This window comes from Sus scrofa, chromosome 2 (genome assembly GCF_054392235.1).
Source record: "Sus scrofa isolate SSC_HxYL_T2T_F1_AM1 chromosome 2, Sscrofa_HxYL_maternal_Yorkshire_Landrace_v2.0, whole genome shotgun sequence".
NCBI classification, from domain to species: Eukaryota; Metazoa; Chordata; class Mammalia; order Artiodactyla; family Suidae; genus Sus; species Sus scrofa.
This window is the reverse complement of record NC_139384.1, coordinates 64,079,074-64,101,232: the sequence shown is the minus strand read 5'-3', so window position 1 is coordinate 64,101,232 and position 22,159 is coordinate 64,079,074. Positions and strand designations below refer to the sequence as shown.

At 36.1% G+C, this 22,159-nt stretch overlaps 1 protein-coding gene across 1 annotated transcript; it reads left to right on the top strand.

Moving 5' to 3' along the window:
* The first annotated feature begins 540 nt into the window (after positions 1 to 540).
* Positions 541 to 1,479, top strand: LOC100523232 (olfactory receptor 2L8). The gene has a single exon (XM_021085489.1). It carries the CDS (start codon positions 541 to 543, stop codon positions 1,477 to 1,479), a length of 939 nt encoding a protein of 312 aa, XP_020941148.1.
* The last annotated feature ends 20,680 nt before the right edge of the window (positions 1,480 to 22,159 follow it).

Here is a 22,159-nt window from a genome sequence, read left to right as displayed (position 1 = left end):
CCCACATCCTCATAGATATTAATTGGATTCATTTCAACTGAGCCAAAATGGTAATTCCTACATTTTCATATTTTATTTTATTTATTTTTTTTTTCTGTCTTTTTGCCATTTCTAGGGCTGCTCTCGTGGCATATGGAAGTTTCCAGGCTAGGAGTCTAATCGGAGCGCTAGCTGCTGGCCTACACCAGAGCCATAGCAACGCGGGATCTGAGCCACGTCTGCAACCTATATCACAGCTCAAGGCAATGCCGGATCCTTAACCCACTGAGAAAGGCCAGGGATCAAACCCGCAACCTCATGGTCCCTAGTGGGATTAGTTAACCATGGAGCCACGATGGGAACTCCTATATTTTCATATTTTAATCTTTGCTCAAAAATAAGGCTACTTTTTTTCTAAAATTTATGTTTAGTCCCTAACTTGAGCTATGAAATTTTAAATAATAATAAAGAGTGTGACTAAAATAACTTTAAAATACCTTATTGTTTCAAATGAAACTTATTCTTACGTCTGCTTTTAGAAAAAAATTATGTGCATTCCCCATGGAAAACTATAATCAAACATCAACTGATTTCATCTTATTGGGGTTGTTCCCCCCTTCAAGAATTGGCCTGTTTCTTTTTATTCTCGTTGTTCTCATTTTCCTAATGGCTCTATTTGGCAACCTCTCCATGATCCTTCTCATCTTTATGGACATCCATCTTCACAAACCCATGTATTTTTTACTTAGTCAGCTATCCCTAATTGACCTAAATTACATCTCCACCATTGTCCCCAAAATGGCCTACAATTTTCTGTTTGGAAACAAATCTATTTCCTTCATTGGATGTGGGGTTCAGAGCTTCTTCTTCTTGACTTTAGCAGGGGCAGAAGCATTGCTCTTGGCCTCTATGGCTTATGATCGTTATGTGGCCATTTGCTTTCCTCTTCACTATTCCATCAGAATCAGCAGAAGAGTGTGTGTGTTGATGATAACAGCATCTTGGATAATGGGCTCTATCAACTCCTGTGCACATACCACATATGCCCTGCATATCCATTATTGCCGATCCAGAGCAATCAATCATTTCTTCTGTGATGTCCCAGCCATGCTGACTCTAGCCTGCATGGACACCTGGATCTATGAATACACAGTGTTCGTCAGTACTATCCTCTTCCTTTTGTTGCCTTTCATTGGTATTGCATGTTCCTATGGCCGTGTTCTGCTTGCTGTCTATCACATGAACTCAGCAGAAGGGAAGAAGAAGGCCTATTCGACCTGCAGCACCCACCTCACTGTGGTGACTTTCTACTATGTTCCCTTTGTTTACACTTATCTACGCCCAAGAGATCTCAGATCTCCAACAGAGGACAAGGCTCTGGCTGTCTTCTACACTATTCTGACTCCAATGCTTAATCCTGTTATCTATAGCCTGAAAAACAAAGAGGTAATGGGGGCACTAAAAAGAGTAATTCAGAGAATCTTCTCTGTGAAAGTGTAGCTAATGCTTTTGCATGAGTACCAACAGTTGAATATAAATCCATTCATCTTCATATAGTATTTTAAAAGATTATTTTATTATTAAATGCCAAGAATAAATTTCATCTAGACATGAAAAAAAAAAAATTACTCAGATGATCCTCTTTACTCCTAAGTAGCCACTTCAACTCTTAGATAGTATCTCTCAGGTCAGATTTCATGCTCTGCTTACTACATCCTTTAGTTCTACTGAAGTAGGTTGGTGAAAGTTAATTTTCATGAACCAATTTTAGTAATTCGTATTTTGGCATAGTTCCCTTCCTAAACATGTCCTGAACTACATACAATAAAAACCCATAATCTCAAGTCAACTTCCCAGATGAATTGTTATCACTGTTCATCTTTGATCAATGAAGAAAAATTATTTATCTCCCAGGTGTGGCAGGAAAGGGAGGGTTCATAAGCTACATAATATGTAGGGCACATAGAAGTGATAATAGACTCTTGTTCAAAATCAGAAAATGATTGACATGTTGAAATGTTTGAAATAATGACATGATTGAAATGATGAAAATGTTGCTCAAATGTACTTTTTTACAAACTTATTTCATTAGTTACAAAATACAATGCAAATTGCAAACATTATTTTGTGTTAGAATTTTATATACAATAAAAAATAATATTTTCTTGTGACGTACTTATTAATTATAAGGGTTTTGGTCTCACATTTCTCCAAATTAATTTTCATCTGAATTTATAACTTAGAAACTTTATTCTCTCAATATAACTAAAAGTTATTTCAATCACTTGAAATTCTTTTTTTTTTTTTTTTTGTCTTTTTAGTGCTGCATCTATGCCGTATGGGTTCCTAGGCTAGGTGTCCAATCAGAGCTGTAGCTACTGGCCTACACCATAGCCATAGCAACACAGGATCCAAGTCTAGTCTGTGACCTCCACCACAGCTCACGGCAATGCAAGATCCTTAACCCACTGAGCTAGGCCAGGGATCAAATCTGCATCCTCATGGATATTAGATTTTTTTTCCACTGAGCCACTGCAGGAACTGCTATTTTTGATTATTTTTAATGTTTTTTTTTTTAATTTTTAAAGAACTGTTTGTTACTGGAGCTCTTAGGAGTGTTTCTAGGTTTTGAAAACATCAGGCTGAACTTCTGATAAATTATATCCAAATGTATATTTTTGTAAAGAACAGTGTTTTCATATTTTTGATGCTTCTCAAACAGAATTTTTTCCTAAAAATATTTATCTCATGAAGCAGTTTTACCCCATGGATTCCAACATTCCATTATATTTAAATCTGAATTTAATTTTAAATATAAATTTTACTAATGTTATTTTAAAGATTTCTTTCAAATTTCTCAAAATTTGTGGACTTTGCATAAGATACAAAATGTGGTTTTACATTTCAAATGCAAGTTCATTTATTTTATCACTGTACCTTCAATTATAAGGTACATTGATGTTATTGTTTTTGTTTATAATTGTTTTCTAAATTTATAGGAAAAAAGTATTATTTTTCCATCAGTCATCTTTCAGATTGCTTTTATAACTTTAAATAATATTTAAACACCATTTCCATTTCTAAGACTGTGGATATTTGTTTTACAGTGTTTCAACAGTTTTTAAGACCATATATTCTGTCCTCTTTGATAAATGCTAGTAATCCCTTGATATGCTGTATTGGAATAATTTGTGCACACTTATTTTGTAATAATATACTGAAAAAAATTTCTACCAAAGCCTCCTAACATTTTCTGTTCTGACTCTCTTGTGAGATACTTAATAATTTTGCAAATAACCTAGGGATATTCTCTGGTTAGAATGGTAAGTCAATCCTCAACCCACCATGGGTCATTCTTCTGCCAGGCAAAGCCCTTTCTGTATCTTAGGTAGTAGCCACTTCTACTATTGTTGTTAAGTCTGCAGCTGCTGCTGTTTCACCACCAACTACTTGGGCCCATGTTTTTGTCCCTTGAGTTCATAGGGTGCCCTGAACTCTAATATGCATGTGTGTGTGTGTTTGTGTGTGTGTGTGTGTGTGTGTGTTTGCACGTAAAGTCTAGCCCATTTGTTTGATGATATGTACAATTTCTACTTCTGGACCAGAACAGCATGCTTATGCTGCTACTCTGTATAGATACTTTGTATACAAGCATACTCAGAAATAAAATTGTTAAGAATTTCAAGATGGCAAACAGAGAGCATTAGACCAAGCAAGATTACTGAGTGTGAGATCTCACATAAACAAACATGCCACCTGCCTTGAGAAAGGAAGCATGAATGATTACAAAGAGAATGGCATCATGCAATACCTGAAAAATGATGGAAATGTCTATAGTTTTCATCAGTTGTTATCATGGGAAATTATCTAATGAAGTGTGGAGTTACACAGAGATGCCCATTCCAGACTCCTTATCCATTTCATGTAGGGAAAAATAGGGAATCAAAAGAACTGGCTATATTTTTGGTCTAGACATATCATGTTTTATTAAATTATTGATATGCTTTTTAACAAGAAATTGCAAACCAAGTTTTTCTTTTTCTTTCTTTCTTCTTTTTTTTTTTTTTTTTTTACTTTTTAAGTCTCCTGCCTTAAAAAATAAAGATTTGAAATTATAGGAAATGAATGTCCTGTGTTTTCTTCATTAAATCTTTGATTACTAAGAAAAATGAGACTTTTTCTACCAAAAGGGCTAAGTTTTTTTGTTTGTTTATTTTGAGGAATTTTATTTTAATGATTTGACTATGCCTGTGGCATTCAGAAATTCCCATGCCAGGGTTCAAATTTGTGCCACAGCAATAGCCAGAACCACGGCAGTGCCAATACTGGATCCTTAACCCATGAGCCACCTGGGGACTCCTATTTTAGATTTTTAGAAAATACTAATCACAGGGAACTCTACCCAATAGTCTGTGATAACCTATATGGGAAAAAAATCTAAAAAAAGAATGGTTATGTGTATGTGCATAACAGAATCACCTTGTTTAGAAGAAATTATCACAACATTGTAAATAAACCATGTTCAAAAAAACTTTAAACAATGAAAAAAAGATTTTAACATTCTGTATTTGCAAAGACTTTTTCTTTTTTAATTTTATGTTCACAGCCAAGACATATGGAAGTTCCCAGGCCAGAGATTGAAACTGAGCCACAGCAGTGACCTAAGCCACAGCTGTGGCAATGTCAGATCCTTTAATCCCCTGCCCCAAGCTAGGGATCAAACCTGTACCTCTGTGGTGATGTGAGCTGCTGCAGTCAGATTCTTAACCAATTATTGTGTCACAGTAAAACTCCTGTCTGCAAAATCCTATTGTCGCAATTGATAAAGTGATGTCTAAGTATTTTTTTTCGCAATTATCTAAAACCCTATTTGGCTAAATATATAAACTATTTAATATTTTTGGATAAACTTTCCCAAATCAAATACTAAAGGAGTTCCTGTCTTGGCGCAGTGGAAATGAATCCAACTAGGAACCATGAGGTTGCAGGTTTGATCTCTGGCCTGGCTCAATGGGTTAAGGATCCAACATTGTCATGAGCTGTGGTGTAGGTTGCAGAGGTGGCTTGGATCTGGCATTATGTGACTGTGGTATAGGCCTGTGGCTACGGCTCTGATTTGACCCCTAGCCTGGGGAACCTCCATATGCTGCACGTGCAGCCCCCAAAAGACAAGAAAAAGACAGAATAAAAATACTAAATAAATATTTTTGTCCTCAAATTAAATTTATGATTTCCCATAAGGCCCCTTTACAATCTCAAAAGATATTTTCTTTTGGCTTATAAAAATATATATTTAAAATTTTTTAGCTTATTTGATATGTTAAAATACAGGAGAAGAATATTCAAATAAGAAGTAATACTAAGCCTTCTTTTTTGTGGGGGGTGGGCTACACCCATGGCATATTGAAGTTCCTAGGCCAGGTATTGAACCCCCACTGCAGCAGTGACCCAGGCTACTGCAGTGACAATGCCAGATCCTTAAACTGCTGAAACAAAAGGGACCTTCATACTGACTTTTTTATGTTGTATTTCTATAGATATATTGTATCTGTTCCAGGAATCATTATATTTTTAGAAATCTGACATGTCCTTGTATAATGTTATCAGTTATAATTGCAATTATTATCTTAAAATGTTACATATCACCAAAATAACTCAGAAATAACTACACTTCTTTAAAAAAATATTTTTATTTATTTATTTATTTTGTCTTTTGAGGGCCACACCTTTGGCATATGAAGGTTCCCAGGCTAGGGGGCAAATCAGAGCTGTTGCCTCTGGTCTACATCAGAGCCGCAGCAACACCAGATCCAAGCTGCGTCTGCAACCTACACCACAGCTCACAGCAACGCTGGATCCTTAACACACAGAGTGAGGCCAGGGATTGAACCCTAGTCAGATTCATTTCTGCTGTGCCATGATGGGAATTCCCAACAATTTTCTTCATGTCATTAACAATGATAGGTACCTTGGAATTCCTGTTGTGGCTGAGCAGTAATGAACCCAACTAGTATCCATGAAGATTTGGGTTCAATACCTGGCCTAGATCAGTGGGTTAAGGATCTGAGATCCAGACTAGCACACAGACACATCTCAGAATGACTCAGATCCTGAGTTGCTGTGGCTGTGGCTTAGGCCAGCAGCTGCAGCTGAGATTCAACCCCTAGCCTGGGAACTTCCATATGCCACAGAATGGGCCCTCAAAAACAAAACAAAAACAAAAACAAAAAACAATGGGCGTCTTAAGTCTTTGTCATTTAGAGAGCTTTATTGTTTTTCTCAGATGCTTTTGCAAAAGTTCTCTCTATAAGGAGGTTCATTGAAAGGAATAATGGAAAAACCAGGTTCAAACATAACATATATTCATCACATGGGACTGGATGAACTGAGGAGGAGGATGATTACAATTTTTATTGATATTTTGTTTGAAACATCATTGACTCCTTAAAGATTTGTTTATATAGATTGAAGAAAATGTTTTATTTTAAGCTATCTGTGACTTACAACAATTTGTAAACAGAGATACACTATTTACTTTTACTTCCCATCTGATTTTTCAAAAATTTTGAAACTCTTGAGTATTGTTTTCATGCAAATTAATTATTTGCAGACGTTTAATACGAATTGGTTCTCCTTGTAACAGGACACAATTGGAAACATTGGCTATATTGTCAATGCTTTGACTGGAATGCCATATTTGACAAAGATGCATACAAATTCAAGTATGAGCTTTGAGAAACTAAGATTTACTTTATGTAGCCAATAAAGACCCTTGGAAAAATCAGACTGATTGTTGGAAGAATTAGAGAAAAGATGTCTTATATGGTCAATCACAATCTTGCTGAGCTCATATAAATAATCAGGTCAAGTTTAATGTAAACAAAGGGCCTTAAAACTGACCAGGTGAAAACACATTAGAAAAGATGAGAGTGAAATAATAAATAAAACACTATCTTTCATGTAAGGCTTATGATGGTAAAGCCATGCATTAACTGAGAAGTAGGATACATAAAATGGTGAGAGTCAGTGAGGCAGAGAGCTTAACGTCCAGTTTAGCTGGATCATGAATAGTAGCACACAAGGAAAAATTTTCTTTAGGGTCAGTAAGTACCATTAACAATATTAGATCAGGATATTTGTCCCATAGATTAGGATTCACTACCAGAGCAAGAAACCACATCATTCCATGAAGGAGAAAAATACAAATTAATCAGAGATTGTGTTCTTTTGTCAAGACGCAAAGACTTACTACTCAGTAGAACTTTGGCGTGTCTTTCTTTTTAAGTGAATGTAATTTCATGAGTAGGAAGAAGTTTACATACATATAATTATAGCAAGAATGACTCAGTGTCAAATAGTGTCTCAGACTTTCTTGATTCAACAATTCAGAATCCTATTTATTGTAGAAGTAAGAATTTTTATTAGAAGAGAGCCGATTTGTCATAGAAGCTTACTTCAATCCTTGCTTATACTATGTGGAAATTTGAACCATTTCCTGTTTCACCAAAGATTTCCAGGACTCTTTAATAAAACCTAATTCTTTGCTTTTGCCCACATGAAAATGCCTAAGCAACATATGACTGTCAGGTCTGGTAGCAGAGGATGGTTTAGAATGTCAGGTCCCTCTGCATTGCTTCTCAATCATTGCTGATACACAACAAAGATTTGGAGATGCAGGTAGTCTAGGGTTTTACAGATTTATTAAAGTGGAAGCACATTTTCAGAGAGAGTGAGAGAGCTCACATGTGTGCAGGTTAAGAAGGCCCCAACTCATTTTACAATTTTTGTTTATACTCCCATGAGGTGGACCTTATTGGAAACCCAGTTTCTCCTGCCCCAACTCCCCTACACCATGCATAAAGGCAGAGTGCTATTTGATCTTTACATGGGGCATATTTGATCTGACTGATTTTGGGCTAAATATCTTATTTGCATAGGGAAAATGCTATATAGAGGCGAGATAAGGAATGGATGACATTCCTTCCTTACCAGGCTGTTCAAAGTGGGGGAAGGGACATTGCAATGACACATGGCCAGAGACTTCTAGGTTTAATCTCCTTGAAGGGGACTTGAAGCCTATAACATCATAGTATAAAACTTAAAATTTCACACAACTTTTTGTCTTTACAAGTGGTGGGTAATTTACTCTTAATACACAATATAGATTTTACAATTTTCACCTGTCTGGTACAGTTAAAAGTGCCAGTTAGAATGCTGCAAAGATAGTTCATTGGTGGTAAAACTTAACTAATGAAGATAGCAACCAGAGATTAGATATTATATATTGATTAAATAATATTTTTTGAGAGTATATTAATGAAAGAACCTATAACTTTCAGGAAAAAGCAATAAGCTCTGGCAAAAAGGAAGTGCTTAATACCGTAGAGGAAACTGACTATGTGGTATACATTGTAAATGCAAGTAGTAATTTAGCTGAGCTACCAATTTAAAAAATATTGGGAGTTTATGCTCTGATGAAGCATGTAATAGTTTTAAATGGTCTTTTTTTATGTTTCCATAGAAATTTTGTCTCCTGCCAATGTGTAGTTATATCATAACAAAGTTTTTTCCCCAAATATTATAGTCTCATAGAACAATTTACTTTTACATATCATCAGTTATAATTTATCAGACCCCTAATAAAATATTGTATCATAAATAATGTTTCAATTAATGTCATATGTGGTTAATTGACTATCTCTGAAATACTGATTTTAAGTATTTCTAGACAGATAGTTGAATTAAAAAAAAATAAAAAATCTCACAAACGGGGAGTTCTCATTGTGGCGCAGTGGTTAAAGAATCCGACTAGGGAACCATGAGGTTGCGGGTTCGATCCCTGCCCTTGCCCAGTGGGTTAACGATCTGGCATTGCCGTGAGCTGTGGTGTAGGTCGCAGATGTGGCTCGGATCCCGCATTGCTGTGGCTCTGGCATAGGCTGGCAGCTACAGCTCCAATTAGACCCCTAACCTGGGAACCTCCATATGCCGCAGGAGCGGCCCAAGAAACCAACAAAAAGACAAAACAAAACAAAAAAAAACCCTCACAAACATAAAGGGAAATTTAATGCAAACTCATTTATATTACTCTTTGTATATATTCATTTTCTTTAGTTTCTAATTATACACATTTTTTCAAAAAATGTTAAAATATTAATAGACAAAAAAGAGGAAAAATAAACACTTCTAACTTGTAAACATTCATATCAAAATAGTCTAGGGCAATTTGAAAAATATATTCAGTTGAGACATGACTTCAGACTCTGATTTAGTTTATTTGAGATATGCCTTTTTCTTATGTGTTTGTTTTAATTAATTAGTTGAATATATATAAGAATATATGTCAATAATGTAAGTATAATCTTATAAAATATTTAAAATTCAAACTAATTATCTCTCTAACATAAAAACAATTATCTCTCTACCCTTCCAAGTTCTCAACTAGGAATCCTATAACAAAAGGAAATAGCCATTGGACTGATGGCTTGAAACAGAGAGAACCGCTATAGAAAGTAATAGAGAAGATATGACAACTGGTTAACCCTCAGATTGGACTCAGAATTCATTCACCCTCTCCTCTGTGCTTTGAATATACATTCTGCCTACTCTTCCCACAGTGGGAATTTTTCTAAGGGCATAGCCTTGAGAGCTTAAGGTTTTGTTGCATCCATCTGGACTACATATGTGACTGAACCCAAATAATCCTTTATGTGTGTTTTTAAGATTCTGTTGGACAAGTGTAGAGATATATTTCTCTTGGGGCTTCCCAAGAAAAACCTCATAATTTTGTTCTCTTGCTTATTAAAACTGCCACCTACCAAACTGGAGTTGTCTGCCTCTTTCTTCATTATTTCCTTATCTTGTACCTACAGGGGCTAATCAGATAATTAACAATTGGTAAGCATGAGGAGAATAAATAATTGGGTATTGGGAAAAAGTATCCATGAAGGAAATCCCAGTTTCTCTCATCAACATCTATATAGGGTAGGATGGCATATATGGAAACCTACATGAGTATGAAGCCCATGTGAGTATGAAAATGCCCTCAAAGTGTCAGGGTTTTGTTTTTGTTTGTTTGTTTTTTTTGTGTGTGCTTTATGAGGAACATCATAGACCACTACCACATAGAAGAGAAATGAATGGGTGTCACAAAAGTCCAGCCTACAGTGTGGGCTGTTTGGCTGGTCACTGATGCATAACTTATGTTTGAACTTGTAAAGCACAGGTTTGACTGTACAGCACAGGGAAATGTGTACAATCTCTTGAGTAGAACATGATAGAAGATAATAGAAAAAAACTGGTCACTATGCCATACAGCAGAAATTGACACAATGCTGTAAATCAACTATACTCTTAAAAAAATTACAAAGTAATCACAAAAAAAAGAAAAAGAAAAAAGAAAAAAGAGGTTAGAAAAGGACATGCAATTGTTTACTACTCTGCTAGCTTCAGGCCTGACAGAAAATATGGGCGAGCAAGAAAAAATTTGGAAATAATAGGAAACACTTTTATAGAACTAGGAGGGCTCAAGCTTCAATAGATTAAGATCTAAGCATTTGCGCAGAAGCCTGATTAGGTACTAAAAAAGTAAAATCCCTGGGAAAATGAAAAGAGCAAAAGGGGAATATCATCTTAATTGACAGTATAGTTCATAGGTGGAGTGCGCCATAACACTTGACACCTAATATAAAGGAACATTTTAAAAAGTAATTACACTAGATTTCTGATAATAGAGAAATATACCCCAAAACTCCAGGAGAAAATTTGCATTTTTTTCTCTCTTCTCTTTTATATTGAGTTGTCCAACTTTAGCTTGAATGGCTTCAGAAAGAGTAGTTTTAGTTCTCAATGATCTGGTCAAAGGATAAGAAGAATAACTGGAAACATTATTTGGAGAATCAAAGGGAGGAAATTAACATAATTTGTACTCTAATCCAATTTACAATTAAATACTGGTTCCTCAGAAAAAATTAACACCACTAGAATCTAATATCCACAAAAGCATATTACTGAAATATTTTTCTCTCTAAAATAACTCTAATTTCTACCAAATATAGCCAATTAAGAACAATTTGTTTTCAGAGTTCCCATGTGGTGCAGTGGTTAACGAAGCTGACTAGGAACCATGAGGTTGAGGGTTCGATCCCTGGCCTTGCTCAGTGGATTAAGGATCTGGCGTTGCCGTGAGCTGTGGTGTAGGTCACAGATGCGGCTCAGATCCCGCATTGCTGTGGCTCAGATGCCACATTGCTGTGGCTCTGTTGTAGGCTGATGGTGACAGTTCCAATTAGACCCCTAGCCTGGGAACCTCCACATGCCACAGGAGCATCCCTAGAAAAGGCAAAAAGACAAAAAAACAAACAAAAAAAGAACAATTTGTTTTAAAAATAATTCTAGTTTTTATAAACTTGGACTTGATTATTTATATAAGTATAACAAGAATAGTGATCATATAATCTTTTTTAACTATGCTGTGCTGGAACTTTTTGTAAGGAATCTCAGATTGAATTTGTAAATGCTTCTTGAGGCTAGGAAAGGTGAGTCAAGGAATTGCCATCAGATATCACCTGCAATTCCCATATATTTTGGTGAATTTCCCTCTTCTTGACCTTCCCAAAATATCTTGAGGTTCCTAAACCTTCAAGGAAGTGGCCTTCCTTCCTTACTTGGATATACTGCTGGGAACCCTGTAAGCAAGGTACTAGGTTCTTTTTCCAAGAAGTTTTATTGGTTCCATAGAATCAACCCTATTTCCTTGTAGCTGTCTAGTTATACCTGAGACTATGCATATGTCTCTCAAATATGATATTCTCATCAAAGCCTTGATAATATAACCAATGTTCCCTATTGTTTCCTATTACAATGGGAATTGATGATTTTTTTATTGAACTCAAGCAAATAATTATATTGCCATGAAATAAAAGTACTCACTAAGAGTTTCCAAATTCTGCAGGGATCGGGTGTGAAAAAAGACAGAATTGTTTTCAGAGATATACTTTATTCAATTTCTGCAAGTCAGATAGCTTGAGAAAAGAGGTTTCCTTAGTTCTGAAAGTGCATAGCTTAAATAACCTAACAATGTTTAAAACCAAGTCATAAAAATTATATAATCATCCACTTTAGTTCATTCAGTCCCCTGCAGTTTATTCTTGATCTATTGTTAACAATTTTATGAAGCCATCAGCTACTTTGAGTTCTGTATATTCTTATCAGATTTAATAATATTATCTCAAAGTGTGGTTACTTCTGACAGACATCAATTTAAGACAGTGACTAGAATTCTGTCTGACTGATAACATTATACCAAAATTATCTGATTTTTAGGAACTTAATACAATTTTAGAACACATTAATAACATTTATGCATAAAATATAACCTAAGAAATTTTGTCATCATTTACTTGACGATATTTTTTATGTAATTTAGCATAACAAGCAAGCCTATTTTGTTAATTATCTCTATTCTCACAAGGAAAGAAAACAAATTTTTATATAATTTGGGGCCTCTGAAAAATCTCATATCTCAAAGTTTGTTATATGTCAAAAATACTTTAGAAAGATCTTGGAAAGTTTGTTAAAATATCAAAATGTTGTTAAAGCATTAGTTAAAAGAATCATAGTTCACTGTGAAACAATGCTTAGTTTTTCATTTAACCAAAGTGCAATTAAAGACTTTATAGGCAAAGCTTATATAGTTCTAAGCAAAACTTAGTTCTTTTGATACTGAGATGACAAGGTTTACTTAAATAATCAATGACCTGGTAAAAACAACAAAGAACATATGTTATTGTGATTATTTTTATTAGAGAGAGGGCATTTTTTTTAAGGCAGATTACTAGGCATATTAGGTAAAGAAAAATATGTCCCAAATCTTATTATCAAAATGAGTAGAAAAAAAAAGTCCTTTCAGCAGAGAGACAAACTTTAATTTAGCTCCAGTTTACTTTTAGCACCCTAAGCACAACTGCCTGTAGGTTAAATATTATTACTATGGGATGTTCTCCAGGAACTTTCCTGGTATGTTCTAATCTCTGATCAATATGCCCTTTTTTTAAGTACTGTTATTCTAGGCAATAACCCATAAGACAACCAACATAATCATGCTGAGATCTCCTGATGCCTGTTTTGATGAATAAGATTTCCCCTAAAAAAGCAGAATGCTTATTTCTCTCAACGCTGATTCTTATCTGGAGTCCTGTTTTTGTCCTTTTTACTACAAAACTTCCTACAGTTCTTCCCAATGGAAGGCACAGTCTTTAAAGCATTAGCCTGTTGTGGCCTCCTTTGCCCAGCAAAGCAATAAAAGCTATCTTTTACTCCTTCATCCAAAACTCTGTCTTCATGTTTCTATTCAGCACTGGTGGGCAGAGGCTGAGTTTTGGAAACACCAAGAATTTTAAGAGCTCTAAATATCTAGTTTTTCTGTAAAATGAAGCCAATATTCAGTAATATATATTTCAGTATTTTATCTTTTTTGGAAACGATCTAGATATTCAATGAATTTAACTTAACTCATATTTAAGTTAATTTAGCAAAACTCTAAATAGGTAAATTGATCAAAGAGATTTGGGTAGCTAAGTATACATATCATAAAACAATTATTCCTAAAAAGTTTACCTAAAAACTCTTATCTCATTTGTTTAACGTATTTATTCTTAAAAATATTTAAATGACCTCCCCAAAATTAACAATAACTCATCATTAAGTATTAAACAACATCATTCATCATTCTAAGTTACTTTTCTGCCTGCCAAATGTTATAGCAGATATATTATAATCTTATATAATTTTTAGTAAACCTTCATAAAATGTATTATATTTAATGTTGAAAACTATAAGGATATGAGTATAATTAAAAAAATACAACTTAAACTAGATTTTATTTACCAAAGATTAATCCTAGGTCAAATGGACTTGAAAAACATTTGAATTAGTTTCTATTATATTTCTGAGAAATATATAATGCTTACTTTTCTTTCAACCAATTAAATTCAGCACTTTTATAAATTAATTTTGGCAAAGCCATTAGAAGCAGATGAATTTTATATCTATAATGCACATACATATACATATATACATACTTACAGACACAGATAGAGATCTCAGTTTTCATTTTAAAACTTTAGTCATGAATCGGGTACAATGGACAACTTGCTAGTTTACAAATAAAAAATCAAATAATTTTTCTACCTGCTCAGGTGGCTAAGTGTTTCTTTGAGTACATTTTTAAGATCTTGCCCATGATAAGCAATTTTAAGATGACTGAGTTTTATTAGAGTTTAGGCAAGAGAGCATTTTAAAAATACCTCCTCCCCAACTTCTTTTCTTTTGTCGTAAGAATTGGGGATAGTTTGGAATAAGGGTTCAGAGAAGCCCAAGACCAGGTAGAATATTTGCATCTCAAAGGCACTGGGTTAAAAATACAAGGTCCTCCTAGAAGAACTTTTGTTCCCTAAAGCTTAGAATTTCTTGATTTTTTTTTTCCAAAACAGTCATAAAAATTATAGACCTGTCCATCAGACCATTGGAGCTGTTGTTGACGATATATTTAAGAAATAGAGTGTAAATTTTGGAAATCTTAAGAAAATCTGCATCTGGATTGGAGTTATAGAAGGGAAATACAGCAAATGAAGGATATGGAGGATGATTGGAGCAGGCAGGAGGCAGTGAGGGGGGATGCTGAGAGGCCTGGAGGACTAGAAGATTGAGACAGGAGAACATTAGGGGAACATTTAATTTCTTTGAGCTTGGTCTGCCTTTGAGAGAATTCAGAATTAGCCTAGATACATTGGAGTGAGTATCCTGGAAGGAAGTAACTTTGGAATGGCTAACTCATTTTGAGGTCCCCAAATGCCAATTGAAATATGCTTCTTATTCAGCCTATTTCACCTTATACCTTATTGTCTAATTTATTGTGCAGACAAATTAATTGAATAATTTCAAAAGAGTTCCAAGTTAGTTAATTTAATATTTACAAATATTTACAGGGAAATTGCCCAAGATCTAGAACATAAAACCAGCAGGAGATCCCGACAGAGGCAGTTCCTTCCTTACCTTTCCCCTTAAGAAGTAAACTCCCATTTTTTAAGAATATTTACTCACCATGAAAAAACAAACAAACAAGCAAAAAAATACATATCAATAATTACCTTAAATGTTAATGGACTAAACACCCCAACCAAAAGACATAGACTGGCTCAATGGATAAAAAAACAAGACCCATATATATGCTGTCTTCAAGAGACCCAGTTCACATCTAGGGACACATACAAATTGAAAGTGAGATGATGGAAGAAAATATTTCATGCAAACAGGGATCAAAAGAAAGCTGGAGTAGCAATATGCATAACACACAAAATAGACTTTAAAATGAAGAATATTTTAAGAGACAAGGAATGACATTACATAATGATCAATGGATCAATCCAAGAAGAAGATATAACAATTTTAAATATCTAAGCACCCAACATAGGTTCACCACAATATATAAGGCAACTGCTAACAACCTTAAAAGAACAAATTGACAGTAACACAATCATAGTCGGGAACATTAACACCACACTTACAGTGATGGACAGATGAACCAGACAGAAAATCAATAAGGAAACACAGGCCCTGAATGATGCATTAAACCAGATGGACTTAATAGATATTTATAGGACATTCCATCCAGAAGCAACAGAATACACACTCTTCTTAAGTGCACATGGAACATTCTCTAAGATGGATCACATCCTGGGCTACAAATCCAACCTTGGTAACTTTAAGAAAATTGAATTCATATCAAGCATCTTTTCCGACCACAATGCTATACAACTGGAAATAAACAACAGGAAAAAAAAACTGCAAAAAACACAAACACGTGGAGACTAAACAACATGCTACTAAACAACAAAGTGATCACTGAAGAAATCAAAGAGGAAATTAAAAAATACCTAGCAGAAAATGACAATGAAGATACAACACTCCAAAACCTATGGAATGCAGCAAAAGCAGTTCTAAGAGGGAAGTTTTACCAATCCAAGCCCACCTCAGGAAACAAGAAAAAGCTCAAATAAACAAGCTAACGTTACATCTAAAGCAGCTCGAGAGAGAAGATCAGGCAAGACCTAAAGTTAGTAGAAGGAAAGAAATCATAAAAATCAGAGCAGAAATCAATGAAATAGAAACAAAGAAAACCATAGAAAAGATCAATGAAATGAAAAGCTGGTTCTTTGAAAAGATCAACAAAATTGATAAACCCCTAGCCAGACTTATCAAGCAAAAAAGAGAGAGGACTCTAATCAATAAAATTAGAAATGAAAAAGGAGAAGTAACAATGGACACCACAGAAATATAAAGGATCATAAGAGACTACTATATGGCAACTATATGCCAATAAAATGGAAAACCTAGAAGAAATGGACAAACTCTTAGAAAAGTACAATCTTCCAAGACTAAACCAGGAAGAAATAGAAAAGATGAATGGACCTATCACAAGAACTGAAATTGAAACTGTGATTAAAAAACTTCCAACAAACAAAAGTCCAGGACCAGATGGCCTCACAGGCAAGTTCTATCAAACTTTTAGAGAAGAGCTAACACCTCTCCTTCTGAAACTATTTCAAAAAATTGCAGAGGAAGGGATACTCCCAAACTCATTCGATGAGGCCACCATCACCCTGATACCAAAACCAGACAGACACCACAAAAAAAGAAAACTGCAGGCCAATTTCATTGATGAACATCGATGCAAAAATCCTCAACAAAATACTAGCAAACCATATCCAACAATACATTTAAAGGATTGAACATCATGATCAAGTGGGATTTATCCCAGGGATGCAAGGGTTCTTCAATATCTGCAAATCCATCAGTGTGATACACCACATTAACAATCTGAAGAATCAAAACCATAATATCCTCTCAATAGATGTGGAAAAAGCCTTTGACAAAATCCAACACCCATTTCTGATAAAAACCCTTCAGAAAGGGGGCATAACGGGAACCTATCTCAAATGATAAAGGCCATATATGACAAACCCACAGCAAACATTATTCTCAATGGTAAAAAGCTGAAAGAATTCCCGCTGAGATCAGGAACAAGACAAGGATGTCTGCTCTCGCCACTACTCTTCAACATAGTTTTGGAAGTCCTAGCCACAACAACCAGAGAAGTAAAAGAAATAAAAGGAATCCAAATTGGAAAGGAAGAAGTAAAACTATCCCTATTTGCAGATGACATGATTCTATACCTAGAGAATCCCAAAGACTCTACCAGAAAACTGTTAGACCTCATCCACGAATTTGGCAAAGTTGCAGGATACAAAATTAATACACAGAAATCGACAGCATTTATATACACTAACAATGAAAGAGCAGAAAAAGAAATTAGGGAAGCAATCTTGTTTACCATGGCATCTGAAAGAATAAAATACCTAGGAGCAAACCTACCTAAAGAGACAAAAGGCCTGTACTCTGAAAACTATAAGACACAGAGGAAAGAAATCAAAGATGACACATATAGATGGAAAGATATACCATGCTCGTGGATTGGAAGAGTTAATATTATCAAAATGACTATACTAGCTAAGGCAATCTACACATTCATTGCAATCCCTATCAAATTACCAAGAACATTTTCCACAGAACTCGAACAAAATAGTTTAAAGTTTGTTTGCAAGCACAAAAGACCCAAAATAGCCAAAGACATCCTGAAAAAGGAAAATGGAGCTGGGGGAATCAGGCTCCCGGACATAAGACTATACTACAAAGCAACAATCATCAAAACCGCATGGTACTGGCACAAAGGCAGAAACATAGATCAGTGGAACAGGATAGAAAGCCCAGAATTCAACCCACGCACCTACAGCCAACTCATCTATGACAAAGGAGGCAAGAATATAAAATGGAGAAAAGAGAGCTTGTTCAATAAGTGGTGCTGGGAAAACTGGTCACCCACATGGAAAAGAATGACATTAGAACACTCCCGAACACCATACACAAAAATAAACTCAAAATGGAGTAAAGACCTAGATATAAGATCAGACACTATAAATCTCTTAGAGGAAAACATAGAACAAACACTCTGACATAAACGACAGCAACAACTTCTCAGATCCACCTATCAGAGTATTGACAATAAAAAGAAAAACAAATGGGACCTAGTCAAACTTCAGTTTCTGCACAGCAAAGGAAACCCTAAACAAAATGAAAAGACAACCCACAGAATGGGAGACAATCTTTGCAAGTGAATCAAGGGATTAATCTCCAAAATTTATAAACAACTTCTGCAGCCCCATACCAAAAAAACAAACAACCCCATCAAAAAAATGGGCAGAAGATCTAAACACACAGTTCTCCAAAGAAGACATACAGTTGGCCAAAAAATACATGAAAAGATGTTCAACATCACTCGTTTTTAGAAAAATGCAAATCAAAACCACTCTGAGGTACCACCTTGCACCAGCCAGAATGGCCAGCACCCAAAAGTCTACAAACAGTAGGTGCTGGAGAGGGCGTGGAGAAAAAGGAACCCTAGTACACTGTTGGTAGGATTGTAAATTGGTGCAACCACTGTGGAAAGCAGTATGGAGATTCCTCAGAAAACTAAACATAGAACTGCAATTTGATCCAGCCATCCCACTCCTGGGCATCTATCCAGAGAAAACCACAACTCGCAAAAACAAGTGTACTCCAATGTTCATTGCAGCACTATTTACAATAGCCAAGACGTGGAAACAACCTAAATGTCCATCGACAGAGGAATAGATCAAGAAGATGGGGTACATATACACAATGGAGTATTACTCAGCCATTAATCGGAATGAAATACCAGCATTTTTAGCAACATGGATGGACCTAGACACTATCATGCTAAGTGAAGTCAACCATACAATGAGACCCACATCAAATGCTATCACTGACATGTGGAATCTGAAAAAAGGTCAGACTGAACTTCTTTGCAGAACAGATGCTGCCTCACAGACATTGAAAAACTTATGGTCTCCAGAGGAGACAGTTTGGGGGGTGGGGGGATGTGCCTGGGCTGTGGGATGGAAATCCTATGAAATCAGATTGTCATGATCATTATCCAACTACAGATGTTATAAATTCATTTGAATAATAAAAAATCCCTGGACAATCCCTTCAGTTCCTGCAACTTACTGTAAAGGCAGTAAAGGAGCTGGTTAGGGGGTGTCTTTGTAGACAGGAGGCCAGGTTTGGGGCTGTGTATTAGGAGGGGAGAGATAGGGGTTGGGATATGGATTAGGATCAGGAGGAGCTGAGGAAGCCAACGGCAGCAGAGAGAAATATTGTGAGCTTGTGGGAGAGCTGTCAGTAGAGAGAAGTTTATATGGGGGAGGAGAATGTTCTGCAGGATCAAAGGAGGAAGTATCAAAATCAGAGCGAGACAGTTGTGAATTTTTTGAATGAAGGAAAAGAATTTGAATGTTAGAACAGGCAAACAAAGACAGAGGGAGAGTTGGGAGCAGAGGGCAAAGAAGGCCTGAACATAGGGAACTTTGGACCACTTGCTATTAAGATAATAAAATCTATCGAGTTTGGGAGTTTCCATCTTGGCTCAGTGGTAATGAACCAGACTAGATTATCTATGAGGAGGTGGGTTCAGCCCCTGGCCTCACTCAGTGGGTTAACAGTTTGGCATTGCTGTGAGCTATGGTGTAGGTTGCATTTGTGGCTCAGATCTGGCATTGCTGTGGCTGTGGCATAGGCCAGCAGCTACAACTCCAATTAGACCCCTAGCCTGGGAACTTCCATATGCTATGGGTGTGGCCCTAAAAAGGCAAAAAAAAAAAAAAAAGAAAAATTTATCAAGGTCATACAAGATGCTAAAATTGAAAGTGCCATTGAGACCCATTATCCAGTCTGTATTGTGTCCAAGCAGTAAAATAATTTAAGATGCATGATCCTAATGTCTCCTCTTAGTCCAAGATGGTTTAAATTTCATAAGAGGCAGCTAAAAAGCACGTTCCCTAGGAGTGAAGTATTCCCCCTGATTAGCGGCAAAGAGAGGACTAAGAAGGGACAGAGGTAATAAGGGAGCACCTTTGAGAGTGCCACTACTCAGGCTGGGCCTCTCCAAGTTATGCATAGTGGACCTGAGAAAAGGGAGAGATGTTGCACTCTGATGTGGGTGTCCCCAGATCAGAGGAACTGGGGCCAGTGGCCAGGGAGTCTTCTAATATAGTGCTAGGATTTGTCTTAGATGGTTGTGCTCTGATGTATCGGAGGAACTGGGGCCCAGTGGCCATGATGACAGAAGACCTAGAAAGGAAGCAATTACTTACCCAAGAATTAAAAAGGCTGCTGTTGGATGCAGAGTTAGTAATGGAAACACAAAGTTCAGCATTCCTCCCTGGTTGGGCTCAAGGGTTGGTGGGAAGGAGTTTAGGTCAGGGACCTAAGCCTGAGGGAGATCTGGAGGTTAGCTCAGGTTGAGCTGCTGTCTCCTGATGCTCTCAGGGTTGCAAACCCAGAGGTTTTGGGCACCACCAATTTCTTTCCTGTTTCTTCACCATTCCCTCCCAGGTTTTGGCACCAAATGTTAGGTTTGCTATGAGAGGAACTTTCAAGGCCAAGTTGCTAAAACAAGAGAGATTTATTAAAGCATCCAAGATGAAGATGGAAGGGCTGAGCTCAACATGGCACCAGCACCGACTGCTAAGAGATGTTATGCTTATAAAGGATCTGTGGTGGGAATCTGTGGCAGTAATTTATGGTGGGAACTTGTAGCAGGAACAATAAAGGAGGAGGGGAAGGTCAGGGGAAGGGGTGGTGGTCAAGTCTTGTGACAGAGAGCAGTTAATCTCTGTAGGTGGTTAATCTATGCAGACATTGGTTTTCCACAGGCCATTGTATCTTGCTGCCCAACTTGAGCATCCACATTCCAGGAGAGAGTATAAATCTTGAGCAGGTTCATACCCATGTTGGCAGCTGGTCTTCAAGATGAATAGCCACATTTGGGATGGGGTGGAGAGTCTGTCATCATACTCCTGGGAACCTATCACTAAATTTCACATGTGAAGGGGAATAGAGGGCTTCAGGGACAGGCCATCAGTGTAAAGTAAGTTTGTGGTTGGGATATGGGAAATAAAAATGATGTCTACCATATCAAGTAAACAAAGGAATCTCTAGCCATCAAGCTACTACAGTCACCCTACACAGTAAGTCCTGAGAGAACTCAGGATAGAGACAAATGGACTGACTGCTGCCAAACACTCAGGCACTGCAGTCACCCTCACCCCACCAATGATGTACCCTGAGAAAACTCAGGGTTCAAAAGTATAGAACACTGGCCCCAGATAGTGAGATGCATATTAAAGGAATGATTCCAGTGATCCCAGACATTTGCATCTTCCTATTCATAGAAAAGCTCTAAATTACTTAATATAAGATACCTAGTTTAATTTAGAGTGATATTTTGATGTTTTGTTGTTCCTGATCTTTGTTGGAAAAGTTCCTATATATCCTGGCTCCCTATCTTTGCCTCTTCAGAGCAATCTCCATTTTCTGAGATGGTGTGTCCTGGACTTAAGTCCTCAGTTATATTCACAGAATAAAACATTACTCTTAAATTTTGGGTTTTGCATTTTTTTTTCCTTTTTAGTCAACAGCTTTAGACACAGGTAAAGGTAGACTTCATGAATATTTAGAAGCACTTGAGTATGAATTAATATTAGAAAGTTTTGTGAATCTAATAGTAAATCAAAGATTGTGGAATGACAATATCATATTTATGTTTTAGGAAAGTAACTTGGATAGCAATGTGTAGGATACATTTTATGACTGAAATAGACCTGAGTCATGAAAACACTTAAAGAAGAATTAAAAGAGACCAATGAAAAATATTGAGAACTTAAACTTAGGTAACAAATGGATTTGTGGGGGATGACTCCTCTAAGTCTTTTTTTTCCCTGTGATAATTAAAACTCCTACCTAACCTCATTTATGAGTAAGTTGAAGTAACTTAAGGTGTGTTAGTATAATAGCAGTAGTAAAACTTGTGTTAAATGCAATAATGTGACACAATAGCTTAGACTTTGACCTTGTGTAAGGTCATGTTTATATTTTAAATGTTGTAACTAAAATCTGAAGGCCCTGCTTTCATTTTACATGTTGTATCCTGTAGCTTCAGTCATTTGTTTCCTGGCCTTTAAGTAAATAACTTTATTAAGTA

What these genes read in the sequence shown, in the direction of transcription:
- LOC100523232 (XM_021085489.1), top strand. Translation starts at nt 541, where the DNA reads ATGGAAAACTATAATCAAACATCAACTGATTTCATCTTATTGGGGTTG.